This window comes from Lactuca virosa, chromosome 5, assembly GCF_052849685.1.
Source record: "Lactuca virosa cultivar CGN04683 chromosome 5, Lactuca_virosa_CGN04683_v6, whole genome shotgun sequence".
NCBI lineage: Eukaryota > Viridiplantae > Streptophyta > Magnoliopsida > Asterales > Asteraceae > Lactuca > Lactuca virosa.
In genome coordinates, this window is record NC_136430.1 from 182,263,241 (window position 1) to 182,284,196 (window position 20,956).

Below are 20,956 nucleotides of genomic sequence, written 5' to 3' on the forward strand. Positions count from 1 at the left end.
TGCCATTTTGAAGGATTCGTTAATGATTCATGTGACGAAGTACTACCACTCATGGATTCATTGAAGTAATTCTCATAAGTCTTTTGGACTTGTGCTTGAGAATATACTTTATATTGAAATTTCTTTCATTTTTCTTTAAACCAATGATTAAAAATCTTTATCTCATTTTTTCCTTTGACAAAAGAAACATTCAATTTTTGCCTTGAATCGGGATTTGGAAAATGTGGGCCATCAGGTTTAAATGGTACATTTTTCGTCATAACATTTGTCATTTTAGTAAAACCCATTTGTGAAAAATGTTTTTGTGATCTTTGCTGAAAACGATTTTGGTATCGATTTTGATATCCAAAATGAGACTCCTTTTGAAAACTCCTATGGTTTTTGAAAAATACTTTTTACCGTTGCTTTGAACATGGTTTTGATCCTTTTGAACTTGTTTCATTTTTTTAACCTTGGTTAACATTAAACTTTTTAGAAAATCCACTTTGAAGCATTTGAGAAATGCTATTTTGACTCTTGTTCTCAAAATTTTTGTTAACCACTTCGGGAACAATTTTTGAAGGTTCTTTAGAAGTATGTGTCACAACTAGAAATTCTATGCTTTTGTAACAATAATGATGATAACATTTGTAACTAAAACTTGAAAGTATGCATGATGTTTATTCAATGACAACAAAATTCCATCAAACACTCTATACAAACACTTCAAATAGTCAACAAAGGATGGGAAACCCTGAAAATCCCGGTTTAAGTCCGATATGGACTATGATTTTCTTATTAGGCCTAATGGACCAATAAGTCTCCAATTTGACTAGTTTGGGCATAGAACTCTTAATTGGGCTCTAATTCAACCCAGCTTCATTAGATTTAACATTTTGGGCCACATTAGGCCTAAAATGGAATAAACTACTCCAATAAGCTTTGTTGGGCCATAACAAATCTAATAAGCCCTAATGGGCCATAAAATTCATTCTTTTATGCAAATTGGGTCGTAAACTACCCTAAAGGCCCAATGGGCCGAAAACTTCTTTATGGACCTCATGATTTCGAACCAAGATAAGAAGTGGGCCAAATCAAATTACCTCCTTCCTCCTAGCCCAAGAATTCGGCCCAAGATAAAAAAAAGAGAGAAATGGATGATTAACTAATGCCTTGACACCTCATCTTTGTTTGGGGGATAATTAGGAAACTACTCAACATATATCCATGCAATTTCTCATATCTCCATGTAACTATCACCTTAATCCTTCTCTCCCTTCCCTTCTTCTACCTTCGGCCGAGAGCATCAACACACACACACACACACACTTAATTCACTTCCAAAAACTTCCAAAATCCTCTCAAGAACACCTTCATTCTTCCATCAAAATTTTGAGATTTGCAAGCATTCCAAGAAGGTTCTTCACTCATATCACAAATCCTTGGTAAGTTTTTACTTAAATCCATGGATTAACTTCTATATCTTATCAAAAATCTTCTCTTAATTCATTCAAATTCATGATCATGCTTCTTAGAACCCATCTAAGCCCAAAGATTTCTCAAGAAGCTTGCTAGGGCCGAGAATCACCTCAACCTCTTCCATTTCTTCTTCAAAACTGTGAGCAACAAAGCAAAGTGAGTTCATACCCCCTTGTTTTCGGTTTTTACTTGTTTTTGGGGGAGAATACAAGTACTATGTGTTGATCTATGTGTGTATGCTTGTTATATGTGATTTCTTTGGTTTATGTTGTGAAAATATGATATTATTTGCTAAATCTTGAAATCTATGGCTAAAGTGTGAAGAATACATAAACAAATAACATAACAAACAACTTACTTCAAAGATCTAAGGATCTTTAGGCTCAAGAAGTGAAAACAAAGTCAAAATCCTTATAAGTGTCATTTTTGCAAAAATAACAAAGATTTGGGTAAAATATGATATTTTCGGTTTTATAATGATAAAATGGTATTATTTACATAAAAATCTGACTTTTATGAAAATAACACTTTTCTAGGGGTCAAAAACATAAATTTTAGCTTATTGGGCTTTAATTTGGGCCTCACGAGTTTTTGGGCACAAAGTTGCCAAAAAAATGAAATGTTGAGGGACTGAAATGGAAAACTTAACAAACTATGAGTCTAAAACGTGAATAAACTATTTTTAGGGGCTGAAAATGACTTTGATGCAAAATTTGGACTAAAAATGCAAAGTTTTTGATTTTGGGGTCAAAATTGTAAAACTTACGGAATTTGAGCCAAAAGTGTAAACTTTTTACAACTAAGGGCTGGAAATGGCAAATACAATAGTTTTGGGCTGAAATTATTATTTAAATAAAGTATGGGTCTAAAATGTCAAGAAAAACGGTTTAAGGACCAAAAATGTCAATTTTCATAAATGGGGACTAAAAGTGCCATTTTTATAGATAAAGGGGCTGCAATGGTCAATCTAAATGTTTTTGGGCCGAATAGACAAATATAAACTTTTGGGTTAAAAATATCAAGTTTATAACGCATGGTTTTTAAAAATATATATATGTATGTATAACCAAAGCTTCGTTATAAATCAAACGTCAAAGTATTTTAACACTTCGAACAAACATTTAGCTCACAACAAATACCTACATTACGAACTTAAGATCAATAAATTATAAATGATTCAATGGTTGGGCTCAAATATCTTCTATTCGTGCTATTGGGCCTTTGTGGCCCAATATCATGATTATTGGGCCCAATATATTCAAACATGTTTATTGGGCTTCCGGTGACCCAATTACATACCCAATGGGCATTTATCAGCTTTAACATGCTATTGGGCCTTAATGGTCCATTTGCATTGCTAATAAGACCCTAAACATTCATAATATGCTTAATGGGCTATAACGTGTCTGTAGCATACTCTACAGCCTGTAATAACATACAAAGTTAGTGGGCCTCCGTTGTCCTCTTCTCTTCATCTGTTAGGCTTACCTTTTATTCAAGTAAACATAAATCGGGTTGTAAAACAATGTTATTCAATTTCATTTGGATTTAGTAAGAAATAACGGGTGACACCAATAAGTGTCGGTCGTAGTCTGTAGTTATAATCAAAGTCTCCTGGAGGGAGAAGGAGAGTTTGTGTATAGATCTATACGGGGGTGACTCCCCCACACCTGAGCTGTTCGCTACAGTTAGACTCGGCCAGTCTAGGGTGACAAAATCTTAATTCAAGACCGACATTCGATACAATGCCAAGACAGGCGAATTAGTCAATATTATGCATGGTTATAACGACTCACATAGAGATCCATTACCACCTAAGTAATCATGGGAAATCATCTTCATATGTTGTGACGATACAATAATACAAAACTATCATACTATTTATATCGGAAAACATCGGGTTTTCCGGGGGAACAACATTATTCACTTTCACTTACAACAACTATAATACAAGAAACTATTATGAAAGGCATATCACTTTTACATGTTTTGAAATCATACACGCGCATACTTATGGATCATCACACTTTTTTTGTAAACACTTTTTGTTACAGAAAATATCGGATTTTCTGGGTTTCACAATCATTACAAAACATTTTCACATCAAACCTGCTTATGAACTCACCAACATTATATATGTTGACCGTTTTCAAAATAACTTGTGTTCTCAGGTAACCGTTAGAATGAAGAATTATCAAGCGTGTTTCTGAACGTCTTTTGTGTGATGTCAATCGATAAACAATTTATGTTTTGGATTATGTTATGTAAACAATGTACTTGATGTGAACAATGACGGTTGTAATGTATTAATGCATGGTGATGTTTATGTTATGTTTCATGTATATTCATTGTGATGATATTTCAATTTAAGTCACACGAGCCCTCGGACGTTTCCGCCGTCTGGTTCGGGGGTGTGACAGTATGAATTTTAGATTTTTGAGAAAACTTCTTTTCTTGCTCTTGTGATGATTTTTGTTTTAATTTCTTTCCTTTTTGAAAATATTTTCTTTTCTTCCAATAAGCTTTCTTTTGAGCTTTTGTTTTGGAAATTGCTTCTTGAAAAACAGTTTTTTTGCACCCTTTTTGAAAGATTGAGCCTTTGCCTTTTGATTATTTAAATCATTAGGTAAAGACTTCTCACCATTTTTCTCTACCTTGCATTCGCCATTAGGCTTAGTTGTTTTCACAACCCAAACACCATTTGTGTTCTTTTTATTTTCTTTAGGAAAAGATTTTTGACTATTTTGTCTTTGAAAAACTTTAGACCTTTGATTCAAATAATTTTCCACAACATTTTGGTTAGAGTAAAAGCCTTCATCAGTCACTTTTGCATTATCTTCTTTTAACAATTCATTCATCTAGGATCGACATTGTCCCTATTCCCTGTTGTAACAAAAACTTGGTTGGGAAGTCCTTTAATGATTGTTTTATATAAAACTGAAGTTTGTTCCATAAAATGTTTTCCTTGTTCTTTCAAAATCTTTGTGAATTCCTCTATGTCCTCAAATATTTGAGCTTGAACAACCCGTGGAATTTATTTTTCACAAGAATCGTCATCACTATCACTTTCATTGTTCATTATGTCCTCGACAATAACTGATTCTTGAGAATCATCAGTTTTGGTTGTTTAAGATGAATCATTGTTTCACTTCGTTGTTGAATCTACATTCTCTTTGACTTTAGCTAACAAAGTGACATTAATGATAGACAATTTTGAGCAATCAACACATTCCTTTTCCTTAATTTCACTAATATTCTCAGCATTATCTTCAATATCAACAAAATTTTGTTGAGTACTTTGAGTCAAATTCTCAATCATGTTCAAAATTTTAATTTGTTCATTTTGGTCAAAGTCTCTCTCACAATAGCAACCAATTCATCAGCATTCAAACAATCATTAATGTTCACAACACCATATGCATACAAATCATTAGGAATATTATCATAATCAACAACTTTACTTTTGCAATCATAAGTAGTCTCGTCCACTAGTTCACGTTCGAAAGTAATAAATAGGAGTTGCTTCATATGTTGTTCTTTACATATGTCCGCTGAATGATAAAGGTCCATACAGACGCTTAGCGGTATTACAATAGATATTTCTTTGTTTTACCAACATCTTATTGTCCTTACGAATATAGTCCCTATCAATCATAATGTTTATAATTTTTAACTCTAAGCCTTCACCTATCTATCATCTCCTCCTGTCTACCATCCCCTATCACTAACCAAGACATATTTGTAAGTGTATAATACTTATCTGATTAAATCAATTTAAATGTCATTTCAATTATTATATCTAACACATAACTTTTTCAGTACAGATAATAAGCACATAAAACATGTAATTATCTAGATACTTCATATCTATGTGTAATATGAAAGTAATTATGTGCTCACTTTACTTAGGTGGGTGACTGGAGAATTTGGAAGCGTTCTGCCAAGCTCGTTGACATTGTGTCTTACGTGACCTAGATATGAATGTTACTAAGTTTAGTCTAATACTCATGGAAACTAATGATAGTCTAGATTCCTCACTAATCCCAATGTTTACATCAAGATCTATCAAATAAGGAACAACCAGGTAGGATCATATTGCAGTTAGGGTTCGTTTGGTATACATAGTATACTGTTTGGAAATCCCACATTAAACACCTCACTAACTCCATCCTAGATATCACTCCAGTAAGTAGATCGATCAGTATAATGACTTAGAATCACTGAGAAATATTAATTATAGGTTCATACTAACGATTATGACTATAACTCGTACTCACTCATGGAACTTCCACCAACCCTACAGCCGTGTGAGCATGCTAATCATTCATAACACTGGATTCTATAAACAGTCGAATACTTCATTCTAACCTAAGCCCACAACCAGAAGAAGAATAGGAAATAAGGCTAATTAATTATTCTCAGGCTATAAAATCTTAGTTATGTACAACCATGACACACACACCAACCACTATAGTATGATGTCAATTCCATCCAGCATACAAGAGATTCTCCTAGTCTATTAGGCATCACATATAGGGAAATTCTATGACACGATTCCTGAAGATCCCTATCCTACAAACTAGCATGCAATTCTATCATAATCATCATAAGCAAATAATAGTGTGGGTATCTTGGGGAATACTTTCTTGCTCCGACAAATTGTACACATCGCATCCATCATTGGTTAGTTTGAATATAATTTGGAAAATTTCACTGATCCTTAGTTTGATTATGGATTCACACAAATGTTCATCCAATTCTCTCAAACTAGGGCTCTGATACCAACTTGTAACATCCCAAAAATCAAGGCAAAATTTTCATTTGTAAAAACCATACCAAAGTTCATAAGATTACAAAACAAGTTTCCAAAAATCATTATCATGAATCAAAGTAACCCAAAACCATAAAAACATATAAAATCCTGGATGATGCAGCATACAAGAGATTCTCCTAGTCTATTAGGCATCACATATAGGGAAATTCTATGACACGATTCCTGAAGATCCCTATCCTACAAACTAGCATGCAATTCTATCATAATCATCATAAGCAAATAATAGTGTGGGTATCTTGGGGAATACTTTCTTGCTCCGACAAATTGTACACATCGCATCCATCATTGGTTAGTTTGAATATAATTTGGAAAATTTCACTGATCCTTAGTTTGATTATGGATTCACACAAATGTTCATCCAATTCTCTCAAACTAGGGCTCTGATACCAACTTGTAACATCCCAAAAATCAAGGCAAAATTTTCATTTGTAAAAACCATACCAAAGTTCATAAGATTACAAAACAAGTTTCCAAAAATCATTATCATGAATCAAAGTAACCCAAAACCATAAAAACATATAAAATCCTGGATGATGCAGCATACAAGAGATTCTCCTAGTCTATTAGGCATCACATATAGGGAAATTCTATGACACGATTCCTGAAGATCCCTATCCTACAAACTAGCATGCAATTCTATCATAATCATCATAAGCAAATAATAGTGTGGGTATCTTGGGGAATACTTTCTTGCTCCGACAAATTGTACACATCGCATCCATCATTGGTTAGTTTGAATATAATTTGGAAAATTTCACTGATCCTTAGTTTGATTATGGATTCACACAAATGTTCATCCAATTCTCTCAAACTAGGGCTCTGATACCAACTTGTAACATCCCAAAAATCAAGGCAAAATTTTCATTTGTAAAAACCATACCAAAGTTCATAAGATTACAAAACAAGTTTCCAAAAATCATTATCATGAATCAAAGTAACCCAAAACCATAAAAACATATAAAATCCTGGATGATGTGAACGATCAAGCCTTCACCTTTCCCTTGTCCTCTAATGTACCTGAAACCATAAAATCAAATTGTAAGCCAAATCTTAGTGAGTTCCCCTAAAATACCACCATGCAACATATAATAGCTTGCATACTGGGTCCATAGTTATCAGATTGGATTACTGCTGAGCCCACAACATGAGTCTGGTTTTCCCATCTGGCCCACAGCTCATATATAGATTGCTCCTAAGCCCACAACATAAGTCTAGCTGCCTTTCTGGCCCACAGCTTATGTAGGGCTTGCTCCCAAGCCCACACCATAAGTTTAGATTTCCTTTCCGGACCACATGTTATGTCTGGATTGCTCCCAAGTATGGTGCCTTCCGTACAAAGCAATATTTCTTCAACCCAATCACACTATGTAGACATATACAACAGATAAACATATAACCAACAAACAGATAATCATACAAATCTAATAGATCGCTACTACATAGTCATCCTAAATACCAGGATGCAAGACCTAGTGGGCTGAAATTGGTGCCTTTGACCTACAAATACAGCGACGAAAACTCACCCCATGGTTTGAAAAATAGCTGAAAAGATCACTGCTCCAAATATTGTCTCTACAGATCACTTATATAAATAATAGGGGCCCAAATCTGAAACTACTATTCAAATTACCCAAAATTCCCTTAAGTCAAACTTACTCAAGTCCATGGTTAAAACTTCAGAGTCTAAAATTCAAGGAGTCAACACAGACTGAGTACACCCTACGCACTCCAAGTCTACACCTATCGTACTAGGGTGCCTTCCAGATTACGGGCCCTCAATTTAGTACGTGTTGTGTACACACAAGGTACGCCCAACATATTCGGTTAGCTCCCATTTTCCTATTAAGTTATTATCCCCTCAAGTCATTACGTCCAAAACTCATATCCAATCCTCAAATAACCTCCTTAATCATAAAGTTTCCAACTTCATGACATTGCATGGCTAGGAAGTGCTCCAAACCCTAACTCACTACCCAAAACCCAAGCTTCATAACTCTTGCATGGATGGAAGAAAGGGACCAAGATCACATTTTTATGACTACAAACACTCAAAAACATGTGAAAGGATAGATCATTTGGTCTAATGAAATATTCATCAAGTTCAGAACTTTATATCTTCTGGAGGTTGCTATAGATATGAATGTTCTAGATCCACAAAGCTTGAAGCTCCTCAAATGCTCTTTAATGGACTCCTTCTGCTCAAGAACACACAAGAAACACACTAATGCCTTAAACTCTTTCAAATGTGGCTAGGGTTTTGAAATGACTGCTTTGGGACGTTGAGAGTGAAGATAAGGTAGACCCCAATGACTTATGGTCCTTTAAATAGGGTCTAAACTTTAAAAATTAGGTTTTGAATGATGCGGCTCTATGCCATGCGTACTGCAGGTACGCCCATCATAGCTCATTAAATGCCTGCATCCCAATTCCCATGCTACACCATGTGTTTGAACAAGTTACATCCAACATACTCTCTATTTTCGGAATAGCAACCATGGATTCACATCAGAACACACATCATAACGGGTACCCTCGTTCGCATCAGAATACTCCTTTTATATCCGATCACTCTCGTTCGCATCTAATCGCATCCGAGTTACTTACTTTCGCATCCAAACATTCTTATTCACATCCAATCACATCCGAGGTACTTCCTTTTTCATCTAAACACTCTCATTCTTATCCAATTGCATCTGGGGTACTTACTTTCGCATCCAAAAACTCTCAAACTTTTTACTCTTTAATACCCTAGATCAATCAGTCTTGGATAATGGGTGTTACACCTGCCTCCCTCTATAGAACAATATCATTGAACCAACCAGCACCTCAGCAAGATACCCATGAAATTGCATCCTCTTTCTACTACAACCATATTTAGACCCCCATAAACCACCACCCTCAAACCGGGAACAAACACATTGCGACCAACACCCTCTTTACCCTTTATATGATCTCAAACCAATGGTGCTCACCCGCCTGTTTTTGAACACAACCACCATAAACCAAGAAAAAAATTGGCTTGAGTTTTCTTTTAGATGCAAAGAAAGGATAGCAAAAGAAATAAGGTACATGAGGGATTATTACTAGGGTAACTAAATTTTCAAGTGGTCTATTAAATTTTATTTGGGCTAAGCATTAAATGGGCTAATTGTATTATAGGTTTAGCTAAAATCTTTAGGGAGAGAAATTAGTCTTTTAGAGATTTGAGTTCATAAAATTTATGTTAAAGTCCGAATCTAATGTATTTGTTACTTCATACAATCTTTTTTGAAAGTCGTATACACAAAACACTAAAATTACGAATATGTGTAATTTCCTATTGTGTTAGTACAACATAGTAAAAAAACAACTATTAACAATTTACAAACATGCCTACGTCCTCTACAAAGCTAGGAGGGAACAATTTATAGTTAATAAAAATTTTAACATAATTTAATGGGAAATTTTCATATATATCGTTGCAAACATTAAGAATTACGTATACATCCTTTCAAAGTTTATAATTACTTATATATCTTTCTTAACTTTTTAAACTCTCATATATATATATATATATATATATATATATATATATATATATATATATATATATATGTATTCAATCTTACAATTTAATAACATATAAGTCAAATTAATATCAAAAATATATTTAAAAATCAAAAATACATATAAAGTTACCAAAATACCATTTTGCAAATAAAAGATTAAATTAAAATCATGGTTAACTATGATTAATATTGGCAACGTGATTCTCCTTATCATACTCGACAGCGTGATTCCTCCTAATCATAAATCGACTGTAGTTTGGGTCTTCTTCATCGCATCTGCTTCATCACATCTTCTTCACTAGTCAAGTTCATTTTTCTCATCACATGTATATTTATTACTGATTTAATTAATTTTGGTTGTACGTTTAATTAAGTTTTGGAATTTATTAACTATAATCTCATTTTTTCTTCTGTAAACATTGTTTGCCACATGGACTGTTTTTGTAATGAATTTCTACCACAAGGACTGATTCTGTAATGAATTTCTGCCACGGGGACCATTTTTCTAAGCATTTTTAGCCGAATGGACCATTTCTATAAGCATTGTCTGCCGAATGGAGTGATTCTTTACTGAATTTCAGCCACGAGGACCATTTTTGTAAGCATTTTCAGCCACATGGACTATTTTTGTAAACATTATATGCCATAGGGACTGATTTTGTAATGCATTTCTGCCAATGGGGCCATTTCTGTAAGCATTTTTAGCCACAAGGACTATTTTTGTAAACATTGTCTGCCATAGGGACTAATTCTATAATGCATTTTTTTACCACGAGGACCAATTCTGTAAGCATTTTCAGCCACATGGACTATTTCTATAAACATTGTCTGCCATGGGGACTGATTCTGTAATGAATTTCTGCCACGGGACCATTTCTGTAAGCATTTTCAGCCACATGGACCATTTTTGTATACATTTTCAACCGCACGCTAAACTATCGACATGTTACCAGATTATCATCGCCTCGGTAAATTATGAAATAACAACAAACTTTTATTTTTTCTAAATTGCTAAAACGCATTAAACATAAAAAATAGCATGATGCTGGGAATGTTACAATATAGAAAATAAAATATACATAACTTAAATGAACATAAAGAAAATCCACTAAAACTAGGTGGAAAAAAACTAATCTAAAAAAATAGCACTCTACATTGACAAAAGAACAACAACAACATCAAATCCTTAGCATCTTCATTTGAAATAAAAAACTTTTGCTTGGTTTTTTCTTGCTGAGAGTTTGGGTAGAAATAGCAATCTTTTTGTAGTGGTGTTTCTGTAATAGTACTCTACGTATAAGATACCTTGCTATCTTATAAGGTAGAAGAAATTGGCTCAACTTGGGAAGTGAATTGATCCCACCGAGAGAGGTATCCATTTTCATAAGAAATATGTCCATATGCAAGACTATGTCAATGTTCTTTGAATCTTTAATAAGTTATGTGGTAGTGTTAAGGGAGCCATGTTGAAATTGAGTGTATTCATTTGATCCACCAACCTTATCATACGTCATATGAATAAAAAAGAAAAGTTATAATTGACTTAATTTACCGTTGTTGTGGATACTGTTAGGGCCAGGATCCTTACGATATTCATGATCCTCAAATATCCAGGATCCTCAGCTACATCAGGATCCCGGCTAATTACCGTTATTTTTTTATTAATATTTATAACGGTTATATTTTGTCTATAACTAAAACGTGTGCAGAAGTAGTCAAGAGAATACCAATTCTCAGCGAAGAATCATCTCAACTATGCTAAAGACCCGTAATACTTGGTCAAAGAACGTTCATGAAGATGGTTATAGAGGATCCCGGAAATACCAGACATCTTGTTGGCTAGATTAGACTATAAATTGACACTTGTAATCTGCACACAAGACATTGTTCTTTAGTCTAAGCTCACTCTACGAATTTCTCTACTCATTCTTATTAAGAACTCACTATAATCTTTATTTTATATCAATAAAATCATCAAGGCAGGTGATCAGTATCACCTCCCAAGGTTTTATGTCGGAGATCCTAGCAAGGATCAAGGGCTTTCCTTGTAAACCATTGTGTCGCCTTCTTTTACCATTTGCTATTACACAATCTGAACATCATAGTCTCTCATTCAATTTGGTTGATTAGTACTTGTGTAATTTTTGACCAAAACAATTCGTCGCCCACCGTGGGGCCGTGGTGTTCAAAATCCTCGTAAAAATCATGTCTACACAACCGATCCTCTATTCGTCCTCTGCTCCTTCCATTCCAACCAAAAACCTACCACCTCCTCCGAGTGGACCCCCCCCCCACTCAGAGGAAAACGCCTGACACTTCCAAGAAAGGCACCCCCTCAATCACAAATCCAGGAAGTTTGGGATCCTTAGGGCTCCAGGATCCAACTGCCTTAGTCACTACTGTAGAACTTTTCTCTATGATGAGGAAAATGACGCAACAGGTGACCCAACAACAGAAGGAGAATAGAGCACTACTCAAAGAAGTGGAGAGGATGAAGGCGGAATTTCAGAAATCTCAGGAAAGTACGCCCACAGTTGTGCAACCAAGGATGCTGGACTTCAATAATGCAGGATCCTCAGAAATCGCCAGAAGGACATGATTCCTACCACTATGGCGTCAGCCTGGGGGGGGCAACTATGGACAACCGAGCATCCATGATCAATGATATCAATGAGCCTTTCAACACTCCTAGAAACCTTGATTCTAGTAACTTCTTAAACAGCAATACTATTAATACTAACTATTCTAATGTTGATGCAGGAATAAACCCAAACATGGCCAGGGAACTTCGGCAATTAAGACAAATGATCTCTGGTGTACCCGGAGTGGTCCAACCAATACCAGAAGCGTCTCCTACAAGCCACAGGATCTCGATATTTGCTCCTATGATAGCAGATACTGAAGTTCCTAAGCGCTTCCAAACTCCCAGCATGAAGCTATACGATGGAACTACAGATCCTGAAGAGCATATAGCCCAATACAGAGAAAGGATGGAGATCATCCCCATCCCAAGGCACTTGAAGGATGCTTCCCTATGCAAAGGGTTTGGTTCGACACTTACAGGATCAACCCTAAAATGGATGCTAAATGTTCCCCCATACTTTATTACTTCATTTGCACACTTAGTCAATATCTTTAATAACCCGTTTTCTTGCAGCAAAACCTTGGAGAAGATCACTAGCGATCTCTACCGGATGGTTCAGGATCCAAAGGAAAAACTTAGGGACTTTGTTAACAGGTTTGGCACGGAAGGTCTAAGCATCCCCAACATCGACATGGCCACCGTCATGGAAGCCTCTAAAATGGGACTAAGAAAGGATTCACCCTTCTATGAAGACCTTGTGATGAACCCATGCAAAAGATTGGATGAAGTAAGGTGTCGGGCGTTGAGGTTCATAAGGCTCGAAGAGGATTAAGAGATCCAGAAGAGAAGCAACCCTTCGGATGAATATAAGAACCCCAACAGGAAGGTCGAATCCTCGACTCAAAGATCCTACAAATCGAAGCCCTATTCCAAACCGGATCATCACATGGTTAATGCCCTTGAAGATGGAGGAGAAGAGGAAGAGCTTCCTAAAATCACTGACTATTGTTTTCTTGTGGATGTTTCAGGTGTAATTCATGCTATGCAGGATCTTGGAGATAAAGCAAGATGGCCAAAGAGAGACAGCAAGTCCACCACTTGGAAAGACAAGTCCAAATGGTGTGCTTACCACGAAGACTATGGCCACATGACGAAGGACTGCATAGCCCTACAAAAAGAAATCAGCTACCTCCTTAGTAAATGACACCTCAAAGAGATCCTTGGGAGAAAAAGAGAAAAATCCAAGGAGAACAGCCAGGATGATCATAGGATCCTGGAGAAACCAGGATCTCCACCCTCTGATGCTAAGATAATTAACATTATCTCAGGCGGATCTAACATCTGTGGTACCTCTTATTCTCAGGCTAAAAGACACGCCAAGGTCTCTAAAACAAAAAAAGAGGATAGACCACAGAAGAATACCATGATTAGCAGTGAAAAAGAAATCACATTTGACGAGATGGACATTGAAGGAATTCAGGATCCTCACCATGATGGACTCCTGATAACATTGTACATGGCCAACCATTTCATCATAAGGATCCTTCTTGACAGAGGATCCTCAGTCAATATCGTACTCCTAGACGCACTGAAAAGAATGAACATCCCAGAATCAGAAATAGTTAGAAGATCCTCAATCCTCATAGGATTTAGCGGGGAAACAAAACACACAATTGGAGAAATAAAGCTACCAATATACATAGAAGGGGTAAACTCTATACAAAATTTCTTTATTATTGACACCTTATCTTCTTATAATATGATACTAGGTAGACCATGGATTCACGAGATGAAAGCGGTTCCATCGACATACCATCAGTGTATGAAGTTACCCACTCCATGGGGAAGAGTGAAGATCATGGGAGATCAACAAGAATCGAAAGAATGCTACAAAACCTCCATGAAATCTAAGACCAAACCCCAACAAGCATAGAAATTAAGGCAGGAGGCACGACATCTTCTAGAGACAAAGGAACAAGACGTAAAGGAAGTGCCCCTGGGCATCAAGGATCCCGAAGCTAAAGTTCTCATAGGATCCTCAATGCCTGAGCAGATGGAGTAGGATCTATTGAATTTCTTAAGAACCAAAAGCAAGACATTCGCATGGAAACAGGAAGATATGACAGGTATAGACAAGAGTATTATTTCTCATAAACTTAATATTGATCCTTCTTTCAGACCAATACACCAAAAGAGAAGGAAGTTTGCACCCGAAAGGAATCAAATCATCCAAGAGGAAGTAGAGAAGCTCCTCAAAACAGGGATGATCAAGGAAGTAAAGTTCCCAAGATGGCTAGCTAATGTGGTTGTCGTACAAAAGAAAAATGGCAAATAGCGAGTGTGTGTAGATTACATGGATCTTAACAAGGCTTGTGCTAAGGATCCTTTCCCTCTACTGCATATTGACTCTATGATAGATGTGATGGCTGGCCATGAACTACTGACTTTGATGGATGCTTCAGTAGGATTCCAACAAATCCAAATGGAACCATCAGACCAAGAAGATATTGCATTCATAACACCAACAGATATATATTGTTACACTGCAATGCCTTTTGGTCTTAAAAATGCAGGTGCGACATATCAAAGGTTGGTGAATCGGATGTTCAAAGACAAGCTGGGGGACACCATGGAAGTTTATATTGACAACATGGTAGTGAAGTCAATGAAAGCTGAAGATCACCTCGGAGACCTTAAGGAAGCATTTGACATCCTGGACGAGTACAATATGAAGCTGAACCCACTCAAATGTCACTTTGGAATGAAGTTAGGCAAGTTCATTGGATACATGGTAACCAAAAGAGGGATAGAGCAAGTTCCTTGGATACATGGTAACTAAAAGAGGGATAGAAGCAATCCCGGAACAGATCAAAGCAATAATGGAATTAAGATCTCCATTTTCAACAAATGACATCCACAGGCTAACCGGAAGAGTAGCAGCACTTAATAGGTTCATTTCAGGATCCTCAGTAAGGTGCAAGCCCTTTTACGATATCTTAAAAAAGAACAAGAAATTTCAGTGGAAGGAGGAACACGAGAAAGTCTTCCAGGAACTTAAAAAATATCTAAGCTCAACTCCATTACTAGTGAAGCCTATAGATGGAGAACCACTTATTCTCTACCTCTCAATATCCTCAAACGCGGTAAGTGACGTTCTGGTCAAGGATCTTAACGGGGAGCAACATCCTATCTACTATGTAAGTAAGAGTCTCCTGGATCCTGAAACCAGATACTCTCACCTCAAAAAATTAATTATTTACTTAGTAACTGCTTCTACCAAATTAAGACACTATTTCGAAACACACACATTACATGTAAAAAAACTATCCTATCAAGAATGTCATGAGAAAACCAGAAATGTCAGGAAGGATGGCAAACTGGTCGGTGAAGTTAAGTACATTTGACATCAGATACGAACCAAGATCTGCCATAAAATCACAAGCATTAGCAGACTTTGTGGCTGACTTTAGTGATGATCTACAAAACGAAGTAGACATGGAAGCCAAGCAACTCCTAGAATATGAACACCCGGGAAAATGGGAGTTGCTTACAAATGGAGCTTCAAATAAAAAAGAAACAGGCATAGGGATCATACTAAAGTCGCCACAGGGGGACATCATACCCCAGGCAGTTAGTTGTGAATTCAGCACTACCAAGAACGAAGCAGAATACGAAGCACTCATCATGGGACTACAATTAGCTAAGGACCTTCAAATCAAGGATCTTCAGGTATTTGTTGATTCTTTATTACTAACCAATCACTACAATGGATCTTATGCGGTGAAAGGTGAAAAATTAGCATTATACCTAGAGATCCTCAAAAAATTAGCTTCTAATTTTGAAAACTTTAGCCTAACCCAAGTTCCCAGAGAGGAAAACACAGAAGTAGATGCATTAGCAAATTTAGGATCCTCCCTTAGGATCCCACCAGAGAGGAAGATTCCTATAACTCACATAATAACCCAAACCATAGAAACCCTCTCCAACAAATTAGAAGATCCAAAGCATCCGACAAGCATAGCAACTATTGAACATCCTGACCCTAGGATCCTTCCTTAAAGGGATCCCGATGAACAAAATCCTCAAAGAAGTCCGCGATCATGGACCCAACCCATTATGGAGTATCTCCAAAATGGCACAATCCCGACATGAGAAAAAAGTGAAAGAGCATTTAGGACGAGAGTCTCGAGATTCATGTTAATCCAAGGTAAAATTTACAAAAAAATCTATGGCAGGTCCATACCTAAGATGCTTGGAAGACCCTGAAGCTGCAAAGGTCTTAAAGGATATACACAAAGGAGATTGTGGCATTCACACCGGGGGCAGATCCTTATGCTCCAAAATACTAAGGACAGGATACTAATGGCCAACCATGAAGAAAGACTCCTTTATACACGCTCAAAAGTGTGATGCTTGCCAATGACACAGCAACATCCTGCATCAACCGGCAGAACCTCTACATCCTATTATCTCCGTATGGCCATTCATGAAATGGGGGGATGGATATTGTAGGAAAACCGCCAGTAGCCTTAGGAGGAAAACTCTTCATGTTGGTGATGATTGATTACTTCTCCAAATGGATCGAAGCTGAAGCTTTCGTCCAGGTAAGAGACAAAGAGGTAGTATCATTTATTAAACGTAATATCTTGACCAGGTTCGGGATCCCGGCTGAAATCATATGCGACAATGGATCCCAATTTATCTGCAAAAGAACAAGAGACTTTTGTACAAGCTGGGGGATCAAAATGATAATGTCCACTCTTGTTCATCCCCAAGCCAATGGTCAAGCAGAGTCCAGCAACAAGATCATAGTTAACAATTTGAAGAAAAGACTGGACAAAAAGAAGGGAAGATGGGAAGAAGAACTTCCTTTCATTTTATGGGCAGATAGAACCACTTCCAAAGTGGCCACAAGTCAGACCCCCTATTCCTTAGTGTTTGGGACAGAAGCAGTAATCCCTACTGAAGTAGTGATCCCGATGGCAAGATACTTGTTGCAAGACCAAGAGAATAATGACAGGATCCTAGCACAGGATCTTGACACTATTGACGAGCTTAGGGATCTCGCGAAAATACGCATTGCTGCTCATCAACAAAGAATCACCAAGGCCTACAATAGGAATATAAGGTTCAGAAGGTTTCAAATAGGAGACTTGGTATTAAGGAAAACATTCCAAAACACCATGGATCCTAGTGCAGGAAAATTAGCTCCCAAATGGGAAGGACCATATCTTGTAGTTGCTGAAACAGGAAAAGGAGTATACTGGCTAGCAACACTCGAAGGAGACGTTCTGCCAAGATCCTGGAATGCCATACACCTCGAAGTATATTACATGTAAGAAGGATCGAATGATTCACAACAAAACCAAGGTACACATGTTCTTTACCTTAAAACTTTTATTATTACTTATTTTCTCCTCGAATACATTACTAACTTAAGCATCAGAGGGGCATTAGCTAGACTAAAGACCACCCTTATCTAACATTTGCTATGCAGAACAACGTACAGTTAAGGATCTTCAAGAGTGAAGATTCTGAAACATCGGGATCCTCACTATTGAAGATCCTGGAACGTCTGGATCCTCAAGATTGAACACCCTGAAGCACAAGGATCTTGAAACATAAAGATGTCAATACTTGGTAAAATCCATTATATTTAACAAGGTAATCTCTAAACTATCATGTGCACAAGCTAGAGACTGATCATCTCTCCCACGTCTAAGGGTACTTAATCCCCTCTAAGGTTTAAAGAGTTAATTACCTCTTTCACACGAACTGAGGTTTATACACCTCGCTTGGATGCATGATATCTAAGTGTCGTATACAGGTAAGGGGATCATTTCACAATTCAGTGGCTTGGCAACCCTCTTATCTTTGAGCACAAGTTGAAATCCTTAAGGTTTTTAACATTTTCATGTTATCCAGAAACGGGATCCTATCCCCGTGATTACTCCAAGTTTATAACATTTTCATGTTATCAGGATTTTACCCCAGTAACTACTTAAGGCTTATAACATTTTCATGCTATCAATGATTGGGATTTTGCCCTAGAAATTACATAAGGTCTATAACATCTTCATGTTGTCACACGTTGGGAATGTTCCCCAGAGAATACGATCAAATTGTAACATTTTCATGTTACCTATCCAATGAATTATATCACAAGTGGGGATCCTCCCCAGAATACAACATTAACATGTTATCTAAGTCTATAATCTAAACAGGTTATCCTAAGGAGAAATTTCCCTTACGAGATCCAAGATCCTTACTTTTAGGATCTCTGACAATAAGGATCCTTGCCCTTAAGGATCCTCATCGAACTTCATTGGTAAGGGACCTCAATCCCAACATTGAACCAAAGTTCTCTCCTAAGTTGGAATTTATCCTCAGTAAATTCCAAAATTCAAAGACTCATGAATCTTAAAGAGAAACTCGAAGATAATCAGCCATGCAGAAAAACCATAAGAGAGATGTAAAAGGAAAATGCTACCATATCATTCAAAAGAAAAAAGAGTTGCATGTCAACACAGCCAAAAGGATAATTGTCTTACATCGCTAACAAAAGCAAAAACTACTCAAACCAATTTGTTTGCAGGCCTAGACCTTAGTCTGGTCATCATCGGCCGTGACCTTCTTCTCCCCTCCTCCGGTCAACATCAACACAAGATCCTGATTGGAGACAGCAGGCTTATCGATCAGCTTGGCGAACGCCTCACACCATCCCTCCACGTCCCAAGAACTCCCATTTTCCAGATCCTCAGCCAGCTTGATCTTAGCCTGCAAAATAGCTATTGCAGCGCTCGTCTTAGCATCAACAATCACCTCCTCGAGATCCGCAAGATGCTCTTCTTACTTTTCGACTTTCTGCTTGCTCAACAACTCCAACCTTTGGAGAAGATCCTCGTTGGTGACCCTCCATGTCTTCTCCTTCTCTTTTAGAGCAAACTCGGCTTTATCAACACGGACCTTGAGGTCGTTGGTAAAATGAGAAATATTAGCGAAGACCTGGAAGAAACATAAACATCAGCATGAAAAATAACAGGTTTTATAGATTAATATGAATAATGCTTATACGTAATTCTTACAACTTGAGAAAACGAAGACAACTTCCCGAGAGCATCACGATGCTGAGGTTCTCTAAGCTGAAATCTACAGCCTCAAAAGTCTTTCGTTTTTGGGGTCGTAAAGCCTTAACTGTAAGATCTATATGAGATCTCTTGGGAGGAGGAAGAATGGCACCTTTTTCCTGTTTAGCTTTGATTGAACCACTGGTCATATCATATTCATGATCTTCCAAACCATATCCAAGAAAAATAATGTTACCAGTGGCCTTAGAAGTAGTAGTGGAGGAACCCTCTTGAAGACTGCAATATTCAAGCCTGAACGACCTCTCAACTGCAGGAAGTGTGAAGAATTTGGATATCTTGTCCTAATAATCGCCAGCGGCACGAATAAGCTCCTCAAACCTAAACGCTGCATCAAAACAAACAAAATAAGGGAAGTAAATTTCAAGATCCTTGATATCTAAATTTGTTTCCTACCCTTTTTAATCCATGATCTTGGCAGGGAATCCCCCTCAGGAATCGAATCGCGTCTCACGAAGAAATATTTTTCTTTCCAACCGCCATCGTTTTGTTTAGATTTAAAAATGAGGTGGGGTTTATTTGTCTTAACTCTTAACAGGAAACGAGAAGAACTAAAAGTAGAAAGATCATAGATGGAGGCCAACTCAGGTAATCCAATGTCCATATTTTTGGATTGATTCAGGTGATCAATACAAAAGAGAATCCTCTAAACCACAGACATAGTTTGGAAATAGGAGAATTGGGTACACAAAAAGAAATCACGAACAATACCAGTAAAAGGATAAGTTAAACCTAGAGTGAATGGATATTCAGGAAAACAAACCCATGTTGGAGACACAAAATCAGGTTGAACGGTAGCCTAGAAAGGACGAAAAACCACATCATAAGGGAAAGCCCTGATGGCTTTCAGTGATTCCATGTCTTCATTGTCAAAAGAACAAACCTCGTCATAGGTTAAGATTCCTTGATCATTAAAATCGTTCTCGGAAGGAATAACAATGCCAACTCGAGAACGACCAATTTTCTTAGCCATGACAAGGAAAATCAAAGCAACGGAAGAACAAATGAAAGGAAAAAAGGATTACCTTCACAACGAGATGATGGCGACTTGGAAAAGTAAAAAGAGGAGTTACCGAAAGCCCTCATTTATAGCAAGAAAAAGATGACGGAGATGATTTGACCATTTCTCGATTATTTCGATAAAGATAAGACTTATCCCTTAAAGACTAAATTCAAATTCCTTTTACCTATTTACATTAAGTTATTCCTTTAAAATTTACAAAACTAACCCTGATATTTTCAGGAATAACTTGGGGGCAATTGTTAGGGCCAGGATCCTTACGATATTCAGGATCCTTAAATATCCAGGATCCTCAACTACATCAGGATCCCGACTAATTACCGTTATTATTTTTATTAATATTTATAACGGTCATATTTTATCTAT

The 20,956-nt window shown here is 36.9% G+C and overlaps 1 protein-coding gene across 1 annotated transcript; it reads left to right on the forward strand.

The window, feature by feature from the left end:
* The first annotated feature begins 12,268 nt into the window (after positions 1-12,268).
* Positions 12,269-14,357, forward strand: LOC145112099 (uncharacterized). The gene is made up of 4 exons (XM_079048313.1): positions 12,269-12,362; positions 12,601-13,211; positions 13,473-13,620; positions 14,194-14,357. The coding sequence occupies exons 1-4, from the start codon at positions 12,269-12,271 to the stop codon at positions 14,355-14,357; spliced, it is 1,017 nt and encodes a 338-aa protein (XP_078904439.1).
* Positions 14,358-20,956: the final 6,599 nt, after the last annotated feature.

Bases quoted from the DNA above. Each gene is read 5' to 3' on its own strand.
- LOC145112099 (XM_079048313.1), top strand. From the start codon at position 12,269: ATGACGCAACAGGTGACCCAACAACAGAAGGAGAATAGAGCACTACTC. The intron at 12,363-12,600 runs GTACGCCCACAG...ATGTTGATGCAG, and splicing joins ATTTCAGAAATCTCAGGAAA to GAATAAACCCAAACATGGCC. The intron at 13,212-13,472 runs GTAAGGTGTCGG...CATGCTATGCAG, and splicing joins CATGCAAAAGATTGGATGAA to GATCTTGGAGATAAAGCAAG.